The sequence below is a fragment of the Lithobates pipiens genome, unplaced genomic scaffold (assembly GCF_037356315.1).
Source record: "Lithobates pipiens isolate NorthernLeopardFrog02 unplaced genomic scaffold, aLitPip1_a1.2 Scaffold_22, whole genome shotgun sequence".
Classification (NCBI taxonomy): domain Eukaryota; kingdom Metazoa; phylum Chordata; class Amphibia; order Anura; family Ranidae; genus Lithobates; species Lithobates pipiens.
The window spans coordinates 194,193,246-194,213,018 of NW_027507784.1; the positions used below are offsets into that span (position 1 = coordinate 194,193,246).

Here is a 19,773-nt window from a genome sequence, read left to right on the forward strand (position 1 = left end):
AAGTATATGGCGTTAAATAGGCAGAAACACACAGAACTATATAGCGTTAAACTGGCAGTAACACACAAAACTATATAGCGTTAAACTGGCAGTAAAGCACACAGAACTATATGGAGTTAAACTGGCAGTAACACACAAAACTATATGGCGTTAAACTGCCATTAATGCACACAGAACTAAATGCCGTTAACTGGCAGTAATGCACACAGAACTAAATGGCATTAAACTGTCAGTAACGTATGAAGCTATATGGCGTTAAACTGGCAGTAACACACACAGAACTGTATGGTGTTAAAACGCATAAAACTATATGGCGTTAAACTGGCAGTAACGCACACAGAACTATATGATGTTAAACTGGCAGTAACACACACAGAACTATATGGGGTTAAACTGGCAGTAATGCACACAGAACTATATGTCATTAAATAGGCAGTAATGCACACAGAACTATATAGCGTTAAACTGGCAGTAACGCACACAGAACTATATGGCGTTAAACTGGCAGTAACGCAAACAGAACTATATGGGGTTAAACTGACAGTAACACACACAGAACTATTTGCCATTAAACTGGCAGTAACGCATGCAGAACTATATGGCATTAAACTGGCAGTAAGGCAGAAAACTATATCTCGTTAAACTGGCAGTAACAAACACAGAACTATATGGCGTTAAACTGGCGGTAATACACAAAACCATATGGCGTTAAACTGGCTGTAACGCACACAGAACTATATGGTGTTAAACTGGCAGTAACACACAAAACTATATGGCGTTAAACTGCCATTAATGCACACAGAACTAAATGGCGTTAAACTGGCAGTAATGCACACAGAAGTAAATGGCATTAAACTGTCAGTAACGTATGAAGCTATATGGCGTTAAACTGGCAGTAACACACACAGAACTGTATGGTGTTAAAACGCATAAAACTATATGACGTTAAACTGGCAGTAACGCACACAGAACTATATGATGTTAAACTGGCAGTAACGCACACAGAACTCTATGGGGTTAAACTGGCAGTAACGCATGCAGAAGTAAATGCCATTAAACTGGCAGTAATGCACGCAGAACTACATGTCATTAAACTGACAGTAATGCACACAGAACTATATGGCATTAAATAGGCAGTAGTGCAAACAGAACTATATAGCGTTAAACTGGCAGTAACGCACACAGAACTATATGACGTTAAACTGGCAGTAACGCACACAAAAATATATGGCGTTAAACTGTCAGTATCGCACAAACTATATGGCGTTAAACTGGCAGTAAGGCACGCAGAACTATATGGTGTTAAACTGGCAGTAACGCACAAAAAACGATATGGCATTAAACTGACAGTAACGCACACAGAACTATATGGCATTAAACTGGCAGTAATGCACGCAGAACTATATGGCAATAAACTGGCAGTAACGCATACAGAACTATATGGCATTAAACTGGCAGTAACACACACAGAACTATATGGCGTTAAATAGGCAGAAACACACAGAACTATATGGCATTAAACTGGCAGTAACACACACAGAACTATATGGCGTTAAACTGGCAGTAACACAGAAAACTATATGGCGTTAAACTGCCATTAATGCACACAGAACTAAATGCCGTTAAACTGGCAGTAATGCACACAGAAGTAAATGGCATTAAACTGTCAGTAACGTATGAAGCTATATGGCATTAAACTGGCAGTAACACACACAGAACTGTATGGTGTTAAAATGCATAAAAACTATATGGCGTTAAACTGGCAATAACGCACACAGAACTATATGATGTTAAACTGGCAGTAACGCACACAGAACTATATGGGGTTAAACTGGCAGTAACACATGCAGAAGTAAATGGCATTAAACTGGCAGTAATGCACGCAGAACTACATGTCATTAAACTGGCAGTAATGCACACAGAACTATATGGCATTAAATAGGCAGTAATGCACACAGAACTATATAGCGTTAAACTGGCAGTAACGCACACAGAACTATATGGCGTTAAACTGGCAGTAAAACACACAGAACTATATATGGCATTAAACTGGCAGTAACGCACACAGAACTATATGGTGTTAAACTGGCAGTAACACACAAAACTATATGGCGTTAAACTGCCATTAATGCACACAGAACTAAATGGCGTTAAACTGGCAGTAATGCACACAGAAGTAAATGGCATTAAACTGTCAGTAACGTATGAAGCTATATGGCGTTAAACTGGCAGTAACACACACAGAACTGTATGGTGTTAAAACGCATAAAACTATATGACGTTAAACTGGCAGTAACGCACACAGAACTATATGATGTTAAACTGGCAGTAACGCACACAGAACTCTATGGGGTTAAACTGGCAGTAACGCATGCAGAAGTAAATGCCATTAAACTGGCAGTAATGCACGCAGAACTACATGTCATTAAACTGACAGTAATGCACACAGAACTATATGGCATTAAATAGGCAGTAGTGCAAACAGAACTATATAGCGTTAAACTGGCAGTAACGCACACAGAACTATATGACGTTAAACTGGCAGTAACGCACACAAAAATATATGGCGTTAAACTGTCAGTATCGCACAAAACTATATGGCGTTAAACTGGCAGTAAGGCACGCAGAACTATATGGTGTTAACCTGGCAGTAACGCACAAAAAACGATATGGCATTAAACTGACAGTAACGCACACAGAACTATATGGCATTAAACTGGCAGTAATGCACGCAGAACTATATGGCAATAAACTGGCAGTAACGCATACAGAACTATATGGCATTAAACTGGCAGTAACACACACAGAACTATATGGCGTTAAATAGGCAGAAACACACAGAACTATATGGCATTAAACTGGCAGTAACACACACAGAACTATATGGCGTTAAACTGGCAGTAACACAGAAAACTATATGGCGTTAAACTGCCATTAATGCACACAGAACTAAATGCCGTTAAACTGGCAGTAATGCACACAGAAGTAAATGGCATTAAACTGTCAGTAACGTATGAAGCTATATGGCATTAAACTGGCAGTAACACACACAGAACTGTATGGTGTTAAAATGCATAAAAACTATATGGCGTTAAACTGGCAATAACGCACACAGAACTATATGATGTTAAACTGGCAGTAACGCACACAGAACTATATGGGGTTAAACTGGCAGTAACACATGCAGAAGTAAATGGCATTAAACTGGCAGTAATGCACGCAGAACTACATGTCATTAAACTGGCAGTAATGCACACAGAACTATATGGCATTAAATAGGCAGTAATGCACACAGAACTATATAGCGTTAAACTGGCAGTAACGCACACAGAACTATATGGCGTTAAACTGGCAGTAAAACACACAGAACTATATATGGCATTAAACTGGCAGTAACGCAAACAGAACTATATGGGGTTAAACTGACAGTAACACACACAGAACTATTTGCCATTAAACTGGCAGTAACGCATGCAGAACTATATGGCATTAAACTGGCAGTAAGGCACAAAACTATATGTCGTTAAACTGGCAGTAACGCACACAGAACTATATGGCGTTAAACTGGCAGTAATACACAAGACCATATGGCGTTAAACTGGCAGTAACGCACACAGAACTATATAGCGTTAAACTGGCAGTAACACACACAGAACTATATGGCATTAAACTGGCAGTAACGCAAACAGAACTATATGGGATTAAACTGACAGTAACACACAGAACTATTTGCCATTAAACTGGCAGTAACGCATGCAGAACTATATGGCATTAAACTGGCAGTAAGGTACAAAACTATATGTCGTTAAACTGGCAGTCACAAACACAGAACTATATGGCGTTAAACTGTCAGTATTGCACAAAACTATATGGCGTTAAACTGGCAGTAAGGCACGCAGAACTATATGGCGTTAAACTGGCAGTAACGCACACAGAACTATATGGCATTAAACTGGCAGTAATGCACACAGAGCTATATGGTATTAAACTGGCAGTAACGCACACAGAACTATATGCATTAAACTGGCAGTAACACACACATAACCATATGGAGTTAAACTGGCAGTAATGCACGCAGAACTATATGGCGTTAAACTGGCAGTAACGCACACAAAACTATATGGCGTTAAACTGGCAGTAACGTACACAGAACTATATGGGGTTAAACTGGCAGTAACGCACACAGATTTATATGGCGTTAAACTGGCAGTAACACACACAGAAGTAAATGGCGTTAAACTGGCAGTAATGCACGCAGAACTATATGGCAATAAACTGGCAGTAACGTATGCAGAACTATATGGCATTAAACTGGCAGTAACACACACAGAACTATATAGCATTAAACTGGCAGTAAGGCACACAGAACTATATGGCGTTAAACTGGCAGTAACGCACACAAAACTATATGTTTTAAACTGGCAGTAATGCACACAGAAGTAAATAGCGTTTAACTGGCAGTAACGCACACAAATGTAAATGGCATTAAACTGGCAGTAATACAATCAAATAAACAGTGTTCAACCATCACTACACTGATGCTATCTGAACTGGCCCTGCTCTAGCTATACACTAATGTAAAGATTACTGACACAATCTCACTGCACTACACTGAAACTATATGAGCTGTCCCTACTCTAGCTGCACACTATGCAAAGCTAAAAGATGGTCCTCCTCACTACACTCACACTATCCCTAGACTGACACTAAACTAATATTCTACCCTGTTATTTCGGGGGCAGCTCCCAGACACATGCAAGTGCTGCCCAATATTCCGGCTGTGGGGCTGATCCTAGATTGTCCCCTGGTTCACAGCCGGGGACGATTGGTGCAGCAGGAGGGACAGCTGTGAACCCCAATCTCCGTGTATAGCTGACTGCTGCTTCTCCTTCTCTCCCTCCTGCGGCTGTATGCTAAAAAACTATACAGGGAGATCGGTGATTACAGCTGTCCCTCCTGCTGCACCGATCATCCCTGGCTGTTCCCTGTATCCTCCTCCTCCAGCCCCACTCCATGTCTTTCTCCCCCGCTCTTCTAAAGCTCCCCTCCATGTCCTTCAACCCCCCCTTCTTCTCTGGCTCCCTGTCCTCCTCCTCTGCCCCCTCATCCCCCACAGCTGGCTTCCCTCCTCTCCTCTCCTGCCAGCTGTGGGGATCTGTCAGGATGGCAAGCGGAGGAAGGGACTAGTCATTTACTGACCCCTGCCTTTTCTGAATTGGACACAGTGAGAGAGATCACTCCTGTGTCCTGTAAAAACTTCAGTGCTGCAATGCATTATGATCAGTTCGAGGGGCCAAACGGTCGAACAACCCATTTGTTTGGATGTTTGCCGAGCGTCCAAACAATGAAAGTTCATGCCTACTGGCCAGTAACACACCTCCAGTATTAGAATGCCCTTACTCTGGATGAAGGAGTAAGGGTGCAACAGCATTGTTAATCTGGGGCGGAGTGTTAGATTTAGGAGCAGAATTATGCCGCGTACACACGTAGTGGACTATCCGACGGACTTAGTCTGGCGGACTTCCCGCCAGACTGTCCGTCGGACTTTCCGAACGGGCTACTTGCCCACACACGGCAATTTTCAGTGGACTAATACGGCGTACTAAGTCCGCCGTACTATCCGCCCTACTTTTGAAATGAACGGACTCGCCCCCACACGCAGAGGAAAGTCCGCTCATTTCGAGCGCATATCCAGGTAGGCCCGCGAAGGAGACGTCGCTGGCCCCGCCACCTGGTATAGACTTAAAGGGGAAAAAAATTGGCGTGGGAGTCCCCCCAGGTCCACAACAGACCCTTGTCCGAGCACGCTACCCGGCCGGCCAGGAAAGGGGGGGACGAGCGAGCGCCCCCCCCCTCCTGAGCCGTACCAGGCTGCGTGCCCTCAACATACAATGTACCCCTACCCATTCACCTGTGAAAAAAAGTACAAAAAAAACACAACACACAAGATAAAATAGTTTATTGCACAGCTCCGGGGGTCTTCCGTCTTCGGGGGTCTTCTCGCCGGACTCCTCCGCTATCTTCTTGTAGCTCTTTTGCTAGCGGAGGAGCCCGGCTTTCTTCCTCGCCGCGACCTCTTCTTCCGACTTCGGGGGTCTTGTCCCCCTCTTCGGTTCTTCTGCCGGGCCACCGCGCCTTCTTATAGCTCTTTTACAGGCGGTGGCCCGGTCTTCTGTCGCCGTCGTCATCGCCGCCGCCGCCTTCCGTTCTTCTTCTTCTCCTTCTCCTGGAGATGTTGACTCGACGCTCTCTCCGGCCGCAATGCCAGGGACGCGCTGCGCGGCGACTTATATAGGGACAAGGGGGTGTGGTCATCGGTTGATGTCACATGGGTTGATGTCTCATGGTGACCCCTCCCCTTACGATGTCACAGTTCCGGAGGATGCTGGGACTGTCGCCATGTGACATCAACCCATGGGACTGGCATACACACGGCCGGATTGTCCACCGAAATGCGAGTCCGGTGGGAAGATTGGAGTGCAAAACTACTTTCTAAGTCCGCCGTACTTTCGGGTCAAAAAAGTCTGCCGGAGGCTACACTCGGGGGGATTGTCCGGCGGACTTGAGTTTGCCGGACTTTTCCACCCGATTGTTTGATCGTGTGTACGCAGCATTAGATTCACTAACAAATTGAAGCTCCAGTTCACATTGCATTTACACAACAGTTACAGCAACAGTTTTTTCATTTTGCTATAAAGCTTTTACATTAATAAATATAAGTTGATCATTGCACGCGCCCTGATTAATGGCAAATGGTTTATCTCAACAGTCAAACTGCTACATTTGTAAGAGAGCTTGTTCTTTTGAAAAACAACAGACTTACTGGCCAGATCACCAGATAAAAATAAAGGCAAGAAAGCCTAAAAAATAAAACAAATGCAGTCACCACAGAATTGGTTAGCTGCAATATAATAAATGTTTGCTTTTGGGTTTTATAGAAAAAAAATATAAAATATAAAAATAGAATCTCGGTGTTGAGTTATTCACATTAAGGTCATCACAGAGGACAAGGGGGCAAGCTTTACGCCTGGAGGAAAAGAGATTTCATCTCCAATATGGAAAGGTTTCTTCACAGCAAGAGCTGTGAAAATGTGGAATAGACTTCTTCAAGAGCTGGTTCTAGCCAGCTCAGTAGATTGTTTTATGAAACTCCTGGATTATTTTCTAGATACACATAATATAACTGGATACTAATATTTATAGGTAAAGTTGATCCAGAGGGAATATCTAATTGCCTCTTGGGGGATCAGGAAGGAATTTTTTCCCCGTGCTGGAGCAAATTGGATCATGCTTTATTTAGGATTGTTGTTCCCCTGGATCACCTTCACCTGTGGGTATAGGATTGTATGTGCATATGTATATATATATATATATATATGAAGAAATTACACTTTGCTACAATGTAAAGTAGTAAGTGTACAGCTTGTTTAAAAGTGTAAATTTGCTGTCCCCTCAAAATAACTCAACACACATCCATCTATATAAATAGCTGGCAACAAAAGTGAGTACACCCCTAAGTAAAAATTTCCAAATTGGGCCCAAAGTGTCAATATTTTGTGTGGTCACCATTATTTTCCAGCACTGCCTTAACCCTCTTGGGGATGGAGTTCGCCAGAGCTTCACAGGTTGCCACCGGTGACCTCTTCCACTCCTCTATGACGACATTACAGAGCTGGTGGATGTTAGAGACATTGCGCTCCACCACCTTCCATTTGAGGATGCCACATAAATGCTCAATAGGATTTAGGTCTGGAAACATGTTTGGCCAGTCTATCACCTTTACTCTCAGCTTCTTTACCAAGGCAGTGGTCCTCTTGGAGGTGTGTTGGGGGTCGTTAGCATGTTGGAATACTGTCCTGCGGCCCAGTCTCCAAAGGGAGAGGATCATGCTCGGCTCCAGTATGTCACAGTACATGTTGACAGTCATGGTTCCCAGTGGTGGCAGCACTCATGCAGCTCCAGACCATGACACTCCCACAACCATGCTTGACTGTAGGCAAGACACACTTGCCTTTTTACTCCACACCTGGTTGCTGTCACACATGCTTGACATCTGAACCAAATAAGTTTATCTTGATCTAATCAGAATACAGGACATGGTTCCAGTAATCCATGTCCTTTGTCTGCTTGTTTTCAGCAAGCAGAAGAGGCTTCCTTCTGGGACAACAGCCATGCAGACCAATTTGATACAGTGTGTGGCGTATGGTCTGAGCACTGAAACGCTGGCAGCACTCATACATCTCATTCCCAAAGACAACCTCTGGTTATGACGCTGAGCACGTGCACTCAACTTCTTTGGTCAACCATGGCATGTTCTGAGTGGAACCTGTCCTGTTAAAACCACTGTATGGTCTTGGCTCCTGTGCTAAAACTCAGTTTCAAGGTCTTGACAATCTTCTTATAACCTAGGCCATCTTTATGTAGAGCAACATTTCTTTTTTCAGATCCTCAGAGAGTTCAGAGAGGTGCCATGTTGAAATTCCAGTGACCAGTGAGAGAGAGTGAGTGAGAGAGATAACACCAAATTTAACACATCTGCTCCCGATTCACACCGTGTAACACTTGAGACCTTGTAACAATAACAAATCACATGACACCGGGGAGGGAAAATGGCTAATTGGGCCCAATTATCAGTGTTAATTTTTTCGACTAAAACATTTTAGTTGACTAAATGAATACTATTTTGGTTGACTAAAATACAACTAAAACTAAAACAACTGAGATGACTAAAATACGACTAAGACTAAAATGGGACTAAAACGAAAATGCCATTTTAGTCAAAAGACTAAGACTAAAACAAAATTAAAATTTAACTTCAAAATGAACACTGGTCTGTAGTGCATGTTCATACCTCAATACCATAAATAATAGCATATTAGATTTTTCACTCCAGCAGTATATAATGAGTTTGGAAATTGTAGAGACATTTTAATGAATGCATTACAATTTAATTACACCCATTCGATTTGATACAACTAAAATTAGCTTTAGTCGATTAAAATGTACTGGAGATTTTAGTCGACTATAACGTAGGACATTTTAGTCGACTATAACGTAGGACATTTTAGTCGACTAAAATGTACGGGAGATTTAGCCAAATAAATACGACTAAAACTAAAACAATTGCAGAAGACTAAAATGGAACTAAAATTAAAATGCCAATTTAGTCCTAAAACTAAAACTTAATTGAAATTTCCTGCCAAAATTAACACTGGGGTGTACTCACTTATGTTGCCAGCGGTTTAGACATTAATGGCATGCTGAGTTATTTTGAGGGGAAGGCAAATTTACAGTCATACAAACTGTTCTCTCACTACTTTACATTGTAGCAAAGTGTAATTTCTTCAGTGTTGTCACATGAAAAGATATAATAAAATATTAAGGCTACTTTCACACTGTAGCCACACTGTAGCCACACTGTAGCCACACTGTAGCCACACTGTAGCCACACGCGATAGCAGTAAAGCGCCTCTTGTTTTACCGTAGTTTTAGTGGTGCTTATCAGCTGCTAGTGGGGAGCTTTTAACTAGTGGCCAAAGAAAGGGTTAAAACTGCCTATGTTGCGGTGCTTCCGAAGGGCTTTTCATTCCAATGGGCAGGGGCGGTTTAGGAGCACTGTATGCAGGGCACCCAAACCGTCCCAAAAATGCTGCTTGCAGGACTTTTTATAACGTAAGCACACTACCCCAGTGTGAAAGCACTTGGGCTTTCACACTGGGGTGGCACGGGAGGCGGTTTTCAGGCACTATTTTTAGTGCTAACACACCTGGAAAAACTCCTTTAGTGTGAAAGTAGCCTTACAAAAATGTGAGGGGTGTACTCATTATTTGTGAGATACTGTATATATATATATATATATATATATATATATATATATATATATATATATATATATATATATATATATATATTCCTTCTATTGGTTGAACTAGATGGACCTGTGTCTTTTTTCAGCCAGACTAACTGTGTAACTATAATGTAGCACTGAGTGTTTTATTTGGAAGTGGTGGGAGAGAGCCTCCATTATCTTTGGGAGTATCCAAGGAGCTTGCCTGGTTATCTATCTGTTCATCTGTTCGTGCTTGTTTACCCATTCGTAATGGAGGTCAAACCATAAGGTGAGACCACAACCTAGGGTAATTGCAAGTGGAGGTGTAGCTTGAGTCAATTGGCTTCACTATTTATACTATGCTCACACTGATCCTACACAAAAGTTGTATGACTTCTGATCCTACTTTGCCCTGTGATTTCATGTCCGACTTTCATGCGACTTCAATGAATGGAATCTGACTTTGATCCGACCATACCAGGCCCTTTGAACCTGGTATGAATCTATGAGTCCCCCTGCCCAAAAGTACTTACCCCCCATGTTGAGGGCATGTGGCCTGGTATGGTCCAGGAGGGGGGCGCTCACTCTCTCCCCCTTTCCTGACCTGCCAGGCTGCATGCTCGGATAAAGGTCTGGTATGTATTTTGGGGGGGACTCCACGCTGTTTAAAAAAAAAAATGTTGCCATGGGGTTTGCCCTCAAAATCCATACCAGACCGAAGGGTCTAGTATGGTCTTGGGGTGGGGGGGTGGGGGCGGGTGGGGCCCATGCCGTTTTTTTTTTTTCAATTTTGATGTGAAGTTCCCCCTCAAGATCCTCAGAGTAAAAGTCGCATGCCACAAATTGGATCAGTTAAGTTGATGATTCTGACTTCCATTCAAATCAATGGGCGTAAATTGTGCCCAAGTCAGACCAAAGTAGTGCAGGAAGCATTTTCAAAGTCAGACTGACACAGGTCGGACCAGTTAAGTTGGCTCTCATAGGGAACCATTGATTTTGACATGTCATGCGACTTGTGCTCTGGAAATCGTAGCTAGCTGACTAGTCATGTTGGACTAGTGTTAACCGCCCCTTAGGCTGGATTCACACCTATGCAGTTTTAGTGCTTTTTGCATTTTGCAGATCTGCACAACAGAACGTGTTCCATAGGAAACATGTTAAATGGACTGTAGTGCAAATCTGCAAAATGCAAAGAGCACTAAAACTGCATAGGTGTGAATCCAGCCTCATAGAGCATATTTTCAGTAGTTTTTGTACATTTTATCACACATACATAATTTTATAAACTTTTTATCTGGACTCTATCACTGATCATTTTGGATATTATTTCTGCTATATGGCTTCATAGTTATGAGTGTCCTTGTCAATAAACTATTCAGCTAATTTGAGTGAACTTTATCAAAGATTATTTTGGACATTATTATTGATTTATTGTAATATTGCTCCTGCACTTATTAACCACAGGTAAGCTTCTTTCGGTTGCTGTACACTGCATATTTTTACTTGTATTTTATTGTTTATTTTTGTATAGCGCACCTATTTTTATATATTGATAGTTAGGAAGAATGTATGGGTTATAATAAAGATTATGTTAGTACCAAAGATATTTAATTAGCTCACATCCTGGAAGTGGCTATTCCGGAAAGGCGGCTTCTAATGCCCCATATACACGGTCGGACATTCCGACCACAAAATCTGCCTGATTTTTCTCAGACGGATTTTGGCCGAAACTTGTCTTGCATACACATGGTAGCACAAAGTTGTCGGAAAATCCGATCGTTCGAACAAGGTGATGTACAAAACGTACGACGGGACTATGTAGAAGTCAGTAGCCAATAGCTTTCGTCTCCAAATTTTTTCAGAGCATGCGTGGCACTTTGTGCGTCGGAATTCTCTACACACGATCAGAAAAAGTCCGATCAGATTTTGTTGTCAGAAAATTCTAGATCCAGCTCTAAAACTTTTTCCGTCGGAAATTCAGACAGAAAAAGTCCGATAGAGCCCACACATGATCGGATTTTCCGACAACATAATCCGATCAGACTTTTTCCGTCGGAATTTCCGACCGTGTTTATGGGGCATTAGACTCGCATATCGGTTCCAGCTAGTGATTTGTGAGCACGATTTACATGCGAAAGTGCGTGCTACGTATAGGGCAGCCTTAGAATACTACCCCTTATAAGGCTGAAAGGAACCTGTGTAGGCTGTTTTTCTTCAAGTCATCCCAGTGGCTCATTCTCCCAATCAGGGAGTGAACACTGATTTGGAGTACTCAGATCCAAGAAAGATTACCTGGTCTTTTACAATGATGTTTCACTTATTAAGTCTTGCACTTTCATTTTACATTGTTATCTGCTTGTAACAGAAACAATTTATCAGCTAAAGTGATGTGTAAACCTTGGTCAGCCAGTCATTTTAGTATGATGAATGTCTATCAGTAACATACAGTATTTATACCATACCCATTTTGATCAAATGTTCACATTACTGTACATATTACACATGATGCCACCAAAACTAAATGACAGAATACCCCAAAAACACAATCCATACCCTCTTGTCTGTCTAATAAAAGTTTCATGGTCTCCATGGACGGTGAGTTAGATGACACCACACGCAGACGTTCATTACTGTTCATCCTTTTGTATTTGTTCTCAGACCGATAAACAAACTGGAAAAACAAATGAAGCATGTAACAATGATATTTCCATTCAGTACAAGGTAGACAGACATTGCCCACTGTGTAGTTGAGAAAATGCTTAATTTTACAAAAACCCTACACAATGATTGGTGCACCTATCAAGTGCAGAAACTGTGATGGTACCCAGTATGGTTATCCAGTAATAGGTGACAGCTACTCATCAGGTAAGCATCTGGGAGTTTTTCAACCACATACTTTAGGCTCCAACAAGGTTCTTCCATAATAGTTAACCAAGAAAGTTGCACCAAATAAGTCCCAGTGTTTTTGAAAATAGTCATGTTGTGCAAAGGTAGATTTATGTGTAGCGGCCATAATCCATTGCAGGGCGGCCTTAACTTAATGGACTTACCGGTTACCTTCTCCTGGCCTGCTCCTCCATGTCTAGGGTTTCCCAGGGTTGATACCCAACGACGTGTACACTGACACAGATAAAGTCCTTTCAAAAAGGTTTATTTTGCAGTAGAACTTTCACGAACAGTCTCTTTGGGAACAGAGGGCACGGGTGAAGAACTCAGGCACCTTGAACTGCAGGTTTAGCAAAGTCTAAATTTCCACCCAGAGAGTAGCCACTCACAGTTGTGCACTTCAAGGCTGAACAGATCTCTAGCCAGAGATCATGGCAGTCAGCACGTTGACTCAAAACTTGAACAATCAACTGAGGGTATACAGGAACCTTTTTCCAACCGTACCTGGAACGTTTCCCGCTTCCTTTATGGTACTGGAAAATTGTGAATTCGTCAATGTCCTTCCCAACTCAGTAATCAGGCACTTCTGGATGCCACTTGCCGGCCCTCGTCTGAAGAGTCCTCCCCCGGTCACTTCCACGAGCTGTGATGTCCCTCCAAGCCGAGAGCACACCCGGACACTTTGAATCCTCCCTCAGTTACTGCGCCTCGGACCAGCAGGTTCCGAGACTCAGGAACAGACGGATCCCTCCCCCAGACCTGACAGGTCTATCAGGGGCCACTGACAGGAACATGTTGCGGGATGTCAAACACCCCATAACTGGGACCCCTCACAGGGCTACCCCGGTCCTGGAACCAGAACAGACCACATGGGTCTCACGAACAACTCCAGAACCCTGAACACGTGACCCACACCTGTTTAAGTACCCCCTCTCAGACTCCTCAGCGGGCCCCCGGCACTCCCGCTGATTGGCTCTGAGAGGGCCGATACCCAAACATCCAACCAGACTTGGTTCTGACCTGTCATGCGCACCTCACCATTCACATGACCAGGCAGAACTTCCAAACACAGCCTGGCCAGACTGGTGTTAGGCCTACCTACAATAATTAACCCTCAGAACCTTTATTGACCTGAGGCCAAAAACGAAATTTACAATGCGTGTGACATTTTATCCCAAATGTCATCCGCTACATATGGCATGACGCAAGAAATCTTTAGGGGAACTTATTCCAGCTAGAGTGGTTCAGCAAACCAAATATGGCCAGGTTCTGGATTGCACCCTTGGGCATCAAATGATCAAAACAGTACTTCACCCTTGGAATTAATTCCTTCCAGGTGACAAGTCAGAATGAAGCAGTACCTGGGAAAAAACAAAGCCAAGGGGAATGACTGGGTTAAACCTCTATGCTGAAGAAATAGTTTCTGAATGTTTAGTCAAAAGCTTGTTTATCTAGTACCCAAATCCAGGTCCATTTGGCAGCCTTGCACAGAAATAATGCTTCACAGAAAAGGCAACTATGTCTTTTCAAACAAATATATCTCTAGTTTGGCATAAAATCCATTAAACTGACCAATGAAGAATCATAATATCACTTGCAGTGAGTTTACGTGTGAGAAGAAAAGATTAGGATATCATCAAGGTACACCACCAAAACACATGTAGATCAAGGTATGTACAATTGTAGTAAAGACACACAATCATGTACAAAGTGAAAAAAGAATAACCATGTATCCTCATAGCCTTTAGCTGATCCAAAGAAAAAAAAAGAAAACTTCAAACACACTACACCTTTATAGGTGAAAATTACAGGATTTGCTTGTGCATGCAGTGCCTTTGCAATGTATTCACCCCCTTGGCTTTTTACCTATTTTGTTACATTACATCCTTTAGTTCAATGTTTTTTTAATCTGACTTATATGTAATGGATCAGAACAATTGTCTAAGTTGGGGAAGTAAAATTAGAAAAATATATACATAAAACAATTTTTCAGAAATAAATAACTGATAATTGGCATGTGCGTATATATTCACCCCCTTTGTTATGAAGCCTATGTAAAGCTCCGGTGCAACCAATTACCTTCAGAAGTCACATAATTAGTTAAATGATGTCCACCTGTGTGCAATCTAAGTGCCACATGATCTGCCAATACATATACACACCTTTTTGAAAGACCCCATAGGCTGCAACACTTAAGCAAGAAGCACCACTAACCAAACACTGCCATGAAGACCATGGAACTCTCCAAACAAGTAAGGGACAATGTTGTTGAGAAGTACAAGTCAGGTTTAGTTTATAAAAAAAATATCCAAATCCCTAATGATTCCTAGGAGCACCATCAAATCTATCATAACCAAATGGAAAGAACATGGCACAACAACAAACCTGCCAAGAGAAGGCCGCACACCAAAACTCACAGACTGGGCAAGGAGAGCATTAATCAGAGAGGCAGCACAGAGACATAAGGTAACCCTGGAGGAGCTGCAGAGTTCCACAGCAGAGATTGGAGTATATGTACATAGGATGACAATAAGCCGTACACGCCATAGAGTTGGGCTTTACGGCAGAGTGGCCAGAAAAAAGCCGTTACTTTCAGCAAAGGCATGTGGGAGACTCCCAAAATGTACGGAGGAAGGTGCTCTGGTCTGATGAGACTAAAATGTACGCTATGTCTGGCACACACCCAACACATCACCCAAAGAACACCATCCCCACAGTGAAACATGGCAGTGACAACATCATTATATGGGGATGTTTTTCAGCAGTGGGGACTGAAAAATTGGTCAGAGTTGAGGGAACGATGGATGGTGCTAAATACAGGGATATTCTTAAGCTTAAGCAAAACCTGTACCACTCTGTGCGTGATTTGAGGCTAGGACGGAGGTTCACCTTCCAGCAGGACAATGACCCCAAACACACTGCTAAAGCAGCACTTGCGTAGTTTAGGGGGAAACGTGTAAATGTATTGGAATGGCCTAGTCAAAGCCCAGATCTCAATCCAATAGAAAATCTGTGGTCAGACTTAAATATTGCTGTTCACAAGCTCAAACCATCCAACTTGAAGGAGCTGGAGCGGTTTTGCAAGGAGAAATGGGCAAAAATCCCAGTGGTAAGATGTGGCAAGGTCATAGAGACTTATCCAAAGTGACTTGGAACTGTGATAGCCGAAAAAGGTGGCTCTACAAAGTATTGACTTTAGGGGGGTGAATAGTTATGCACATTGACTTTTTCTGTTATTTTGTCCCATTTATTGTTTGCTTCACAGTAAAAAAAAAAACATCTTCAAAGTTATGGGTATGTTCTGTAAGTTAAATGATGCAAATCCTCAAAAAGGGAAAAAAAAAACATATAATCCCATATACACAATCCTAGACTCACAGTTTATCCAGAGGAAGGCAAAAAAGAAACCCAGCAAAACATGATCCAATTTGCTCCAGCAGGGGAACAAAATCCTTCTTGATCCCTGAGAGGCAATCGGATATTCCCTGGATCAACTTTACTTATAAATGTTAGTATCCAGTTATATTATGTACATTTAGGAAAGAATCCAGGCCTTTTTAAAGCAAGCTGCTGAGCTGGCCAGAACCACCTCTTGAGAGAGTCTATTCCACAATTTCACAGTTATTACTGTGAAGAAGCCTTCTGTATTTGGACATTAAAGTAGTTCTCTTACCACTCTTACGTACAGTAAATAATACTGTAGAAATATTTGAAAAATATACCGGAAATATTTGTCCAAAAAGAAAACTTGCTCTTGAAAGACGAGGACTGCTCTTGGAATCAGTTTGTGGTGACTCTTCCGGCTGAAGGGCGTTCTGCAATAAAATAGTAAAATATTTATTACAGATTGTCATGTTATTTATAGTGGATTTATTTAGTCCATCTATCCAACCCTAACCAATTGATACACATATAATATGCATTATCTTGCACTCTGTCGTCAACATGCAAATTCAGGACTTTAACAATGCTTACTGAATATTCTGTTCCGGCCAACAAGCTTAAAGTTAAACTTTGACTGGCTGCCATACACACAGCCTGGGTGAACTGGCCAATGGTGCCCTATATTCGGCTTACGTGTACGGCCCTTGAGTTTGCAGGATTTTTGTTAGAAAAGGGCTTTGTGTAAACATGTGATAGTAGATAGGAAGAAGAAGTTGGTGTGAAGTGTAAGCGCAGGTTACTTCAGGAAGTGCAGCGGTGTATTAGAAAAGTTTATAACACAGTTACCCTTTAGTACCTAAATAAATGAGGTAGTGCGGTTATCTGTGTGATCCAAATGTGTTTTCTATATCTTGTAGCGAAGGTGGTATAAAAATAAATAAATTTGGATTAGTATTTAATTAGAGGGTGGCACAAGATGGAGCTAAAATAATTCACTAGTTGAAAGGGGTTAGAATAGACATAAGGGGTGTTATAGGTAATAATTATAGGTGATCTACTTTACATCTATTGCTAGCAACTGTCATTTGTGTATTTCAGTGGTTTTTGCAAAAGAGTACTGGTGAGAGTGAACACCTCTGCCTTGCTCCCCATTGAACAGTTAAGGGGAAGATTGAGACATAGGTAATTTCAGAAATGCTATATCACTAGAGTTTAGAAATACTATAGCTTGCATGAATGTTCCTTAAAAAAAATGTTTTTTGAGCTCTGGAATTTGTATACACATACATCCCAACTTTTTGAGATGAGAATGAGGGACACCTATTAGGGAAAGTATGTAGGCATAGGACACACCTCTTGACACTGCTTTTTTTCTAACCACTACTATTCCTTTATACTGGCCTTTGAAATGTACAAATGCATCAATTTAGAATTTGGATGAAAGGTTTAGCACTGGGAAACACTTTTTGAAAGATAAAAAGTGCATTTTATATAAAACTATATAGATCAGACCAAAATGAGGGACAAATGAGGAGGGAAGAGGGACAGAGGGACTTTGTTCCAAATCAGGGACAGTCCCTTGAAGGACTGTTGAGGACTATGTATACAGGTTTCGCCAAAATTAGAGTGAATATAGTGAGGTCTATCATTTCTACAGAGATTGGTTGGTAGTTCATGGGAGTCAGGGTTTCACTAGTCATTTTTAGATCACTACGGTTGAGCCATGTAACAATTTTGAGAAGATGACTTTCTCCTGTAAAATGTAATCATATTTAGTTCCAGTGTAGATGATGTATTGAACCTCTGTTTTATTTTTGCTTTCTGAGTTCAATTTGGGAGTGTTCCCATGACTTCCCATGCTTGAAACACAACAGGAAGGGAGAAATAACAAAGTGGCAGAAAATCCCCACTATAATGTGCATACTTGGAAACAAATATTCTGGGTGTACTATTGGTCCCCAACGCTAGCTGGCTGAAGAAATAGGACTAAAGACGGAACCTTACAGTTGCTACAGAGAGACCTTTACCTATTGCTTATGTTAAGAGGTACCTCTCAGGGGACATTGCACTATATCCTAGTAATTTTCCTAGAGTGCACTAGAGTAGACCAGTTATATAAATATTATTTACGGTACATTGCACTTAAGGCTTGTAGTCACTATTTAGGCCTCGTGCACACTGATAATAAAAAAAACGCCAGTAGCGCTAGCTGTATTTTTGCATTTGCTTTTTATAGCAAAACAATACTCCCACAAAAGCTTGAGGCTCAAAAATGCTCAAAGGATACCTGCATTTTGCAGTGTTTTTCAATGTTAGAGCGGTTTTACAGCTGAAAAACTCCTTTTCAAGCACAGTAGTCCATGGTTTTTTTTCCAGCCTGAAAACGTCTTTGCCAAAAAACATTGATAAAGGCCTATGTTTGCATGAACACATAGGATAACATTCTGGGGAGTTTACTGGCCTTATTGCTGACTTTGCTGATTTATGTGTTGATTCCAGTCTAGTGGTACAGAAATATATTATATGTTATCTTGGCATAGTGAATTTATTGTTTAGCAGATTGTGCCCGAGCCTACCTTCTGCGTGTTCATTTTGCTCAAACCACCATTTATTCTAGCCAGTACCAATACATTAAATTGATTTACAACTAAACAGTCTTGTGTCTATTTCATGGTGCTAATTCACAGCCAAGCTAAAGGTGTCTCTAGTTATGTTCTTATATGTGCTTGCAGTAGCTTTTATTCAACCAGGTGTACCAGAGGGGCAGAAGTTGCCATATAATAAAAAAAAATGTCTCTTATCTCTGGAAATGATTATCCTTTAATGAAAAGGGAAAATAACATTTGGATTATGCAAAGGAAATAAACCTGAATTTACCTTCATAGCTTTGAGTGTGTTACTTGTACCTTCCACTTCATCCTTGGTTTTATGCATTAATCGTTGTAGTTTAACTAAAAATAACTGTTGGGCTCTAACAAATAAAAAAAGATAATTTTGATGGAAAAAGTATAAGAAGGAGGGTTTGTATCTGAGACATAAATGGCAATGAATAAAATATAAATATATACTTGTCCAATGTTTAAGCCTTACTAATGGATGTATATTGTACACATGCCAGAGGTATAGATTAGCATACCGTATGTTAGCTTATCAACACCTGACTGACCATAAAAAAGTCCATACATGTAAACCCCATAAACCACATTTTTCAAAAGAGATAAGTATTATTGAGGACCTCGTTGACACTACTGCACCATAGCACTGCATAATCAGTTTCCATTCCTCAACCCACCTAAACCTCTGAAACAAAAGCATGGCAATATATTTCAAAATTTTGTATGTTTGACACCCCTATTGTAATACAAAAAGAGATGCGCAGTCCCTTTAAAGCGGAGTTCCACCCACTTTTATAACTTGGTCTTAAAGGAAAGACCACCCCTACACCACTTATTTTTGGATAACAATTGTTTTTTTTTTTCTTTAATACCTTAAATGAAGTACATAATGTACTTCCATCCCAGTTTCGGCACGGCCATGGGCGTCATAGCCTCCTGTTCCCCCGCTGCCTTCCGGGACCTCTGTATGTCCCAGAAGACAACTGGGCCATTCCGAAAGCACGACTTGACTTGCGTGTGCGCAGTAGGAAGCAGGCTGTATAGCCTAAAGGCTTCACC

General features: G+C 41.5%; 1 protein-coding gene across 1 annotated transcript in view; it reads right to left on the bottom strand.

Moving 5' to 3' along the window:
- CARD11 (caspase recruitment domain family member 11) overlaps window positions 1–19,773 on the bottom strand; it is a 242,369-nt gene that overhangs the window by 30,222 nt on the left and 192,374 nt on the right. Inside the window, exons 18-20 of the mRNA XM_077448780.1 lie at window positions 18,977–19,070; window positions 16,438–16,530; window positions 12,383–12,500 (exon numbers count right to left, since the gene is read on the bottom strand). Of these exons, the coding sequence (XP_077304906.1) occupies window positions 12,383–12,500; window positions 16,438–16,530; window positions 18,977–19,070 (305 nt within the window). The remainder of the gene's footprint in view (window positions 1–12,382; window positions 12,501–16,437; window positions 16,531–18,976; window positions 19,071–19,773) is intronic.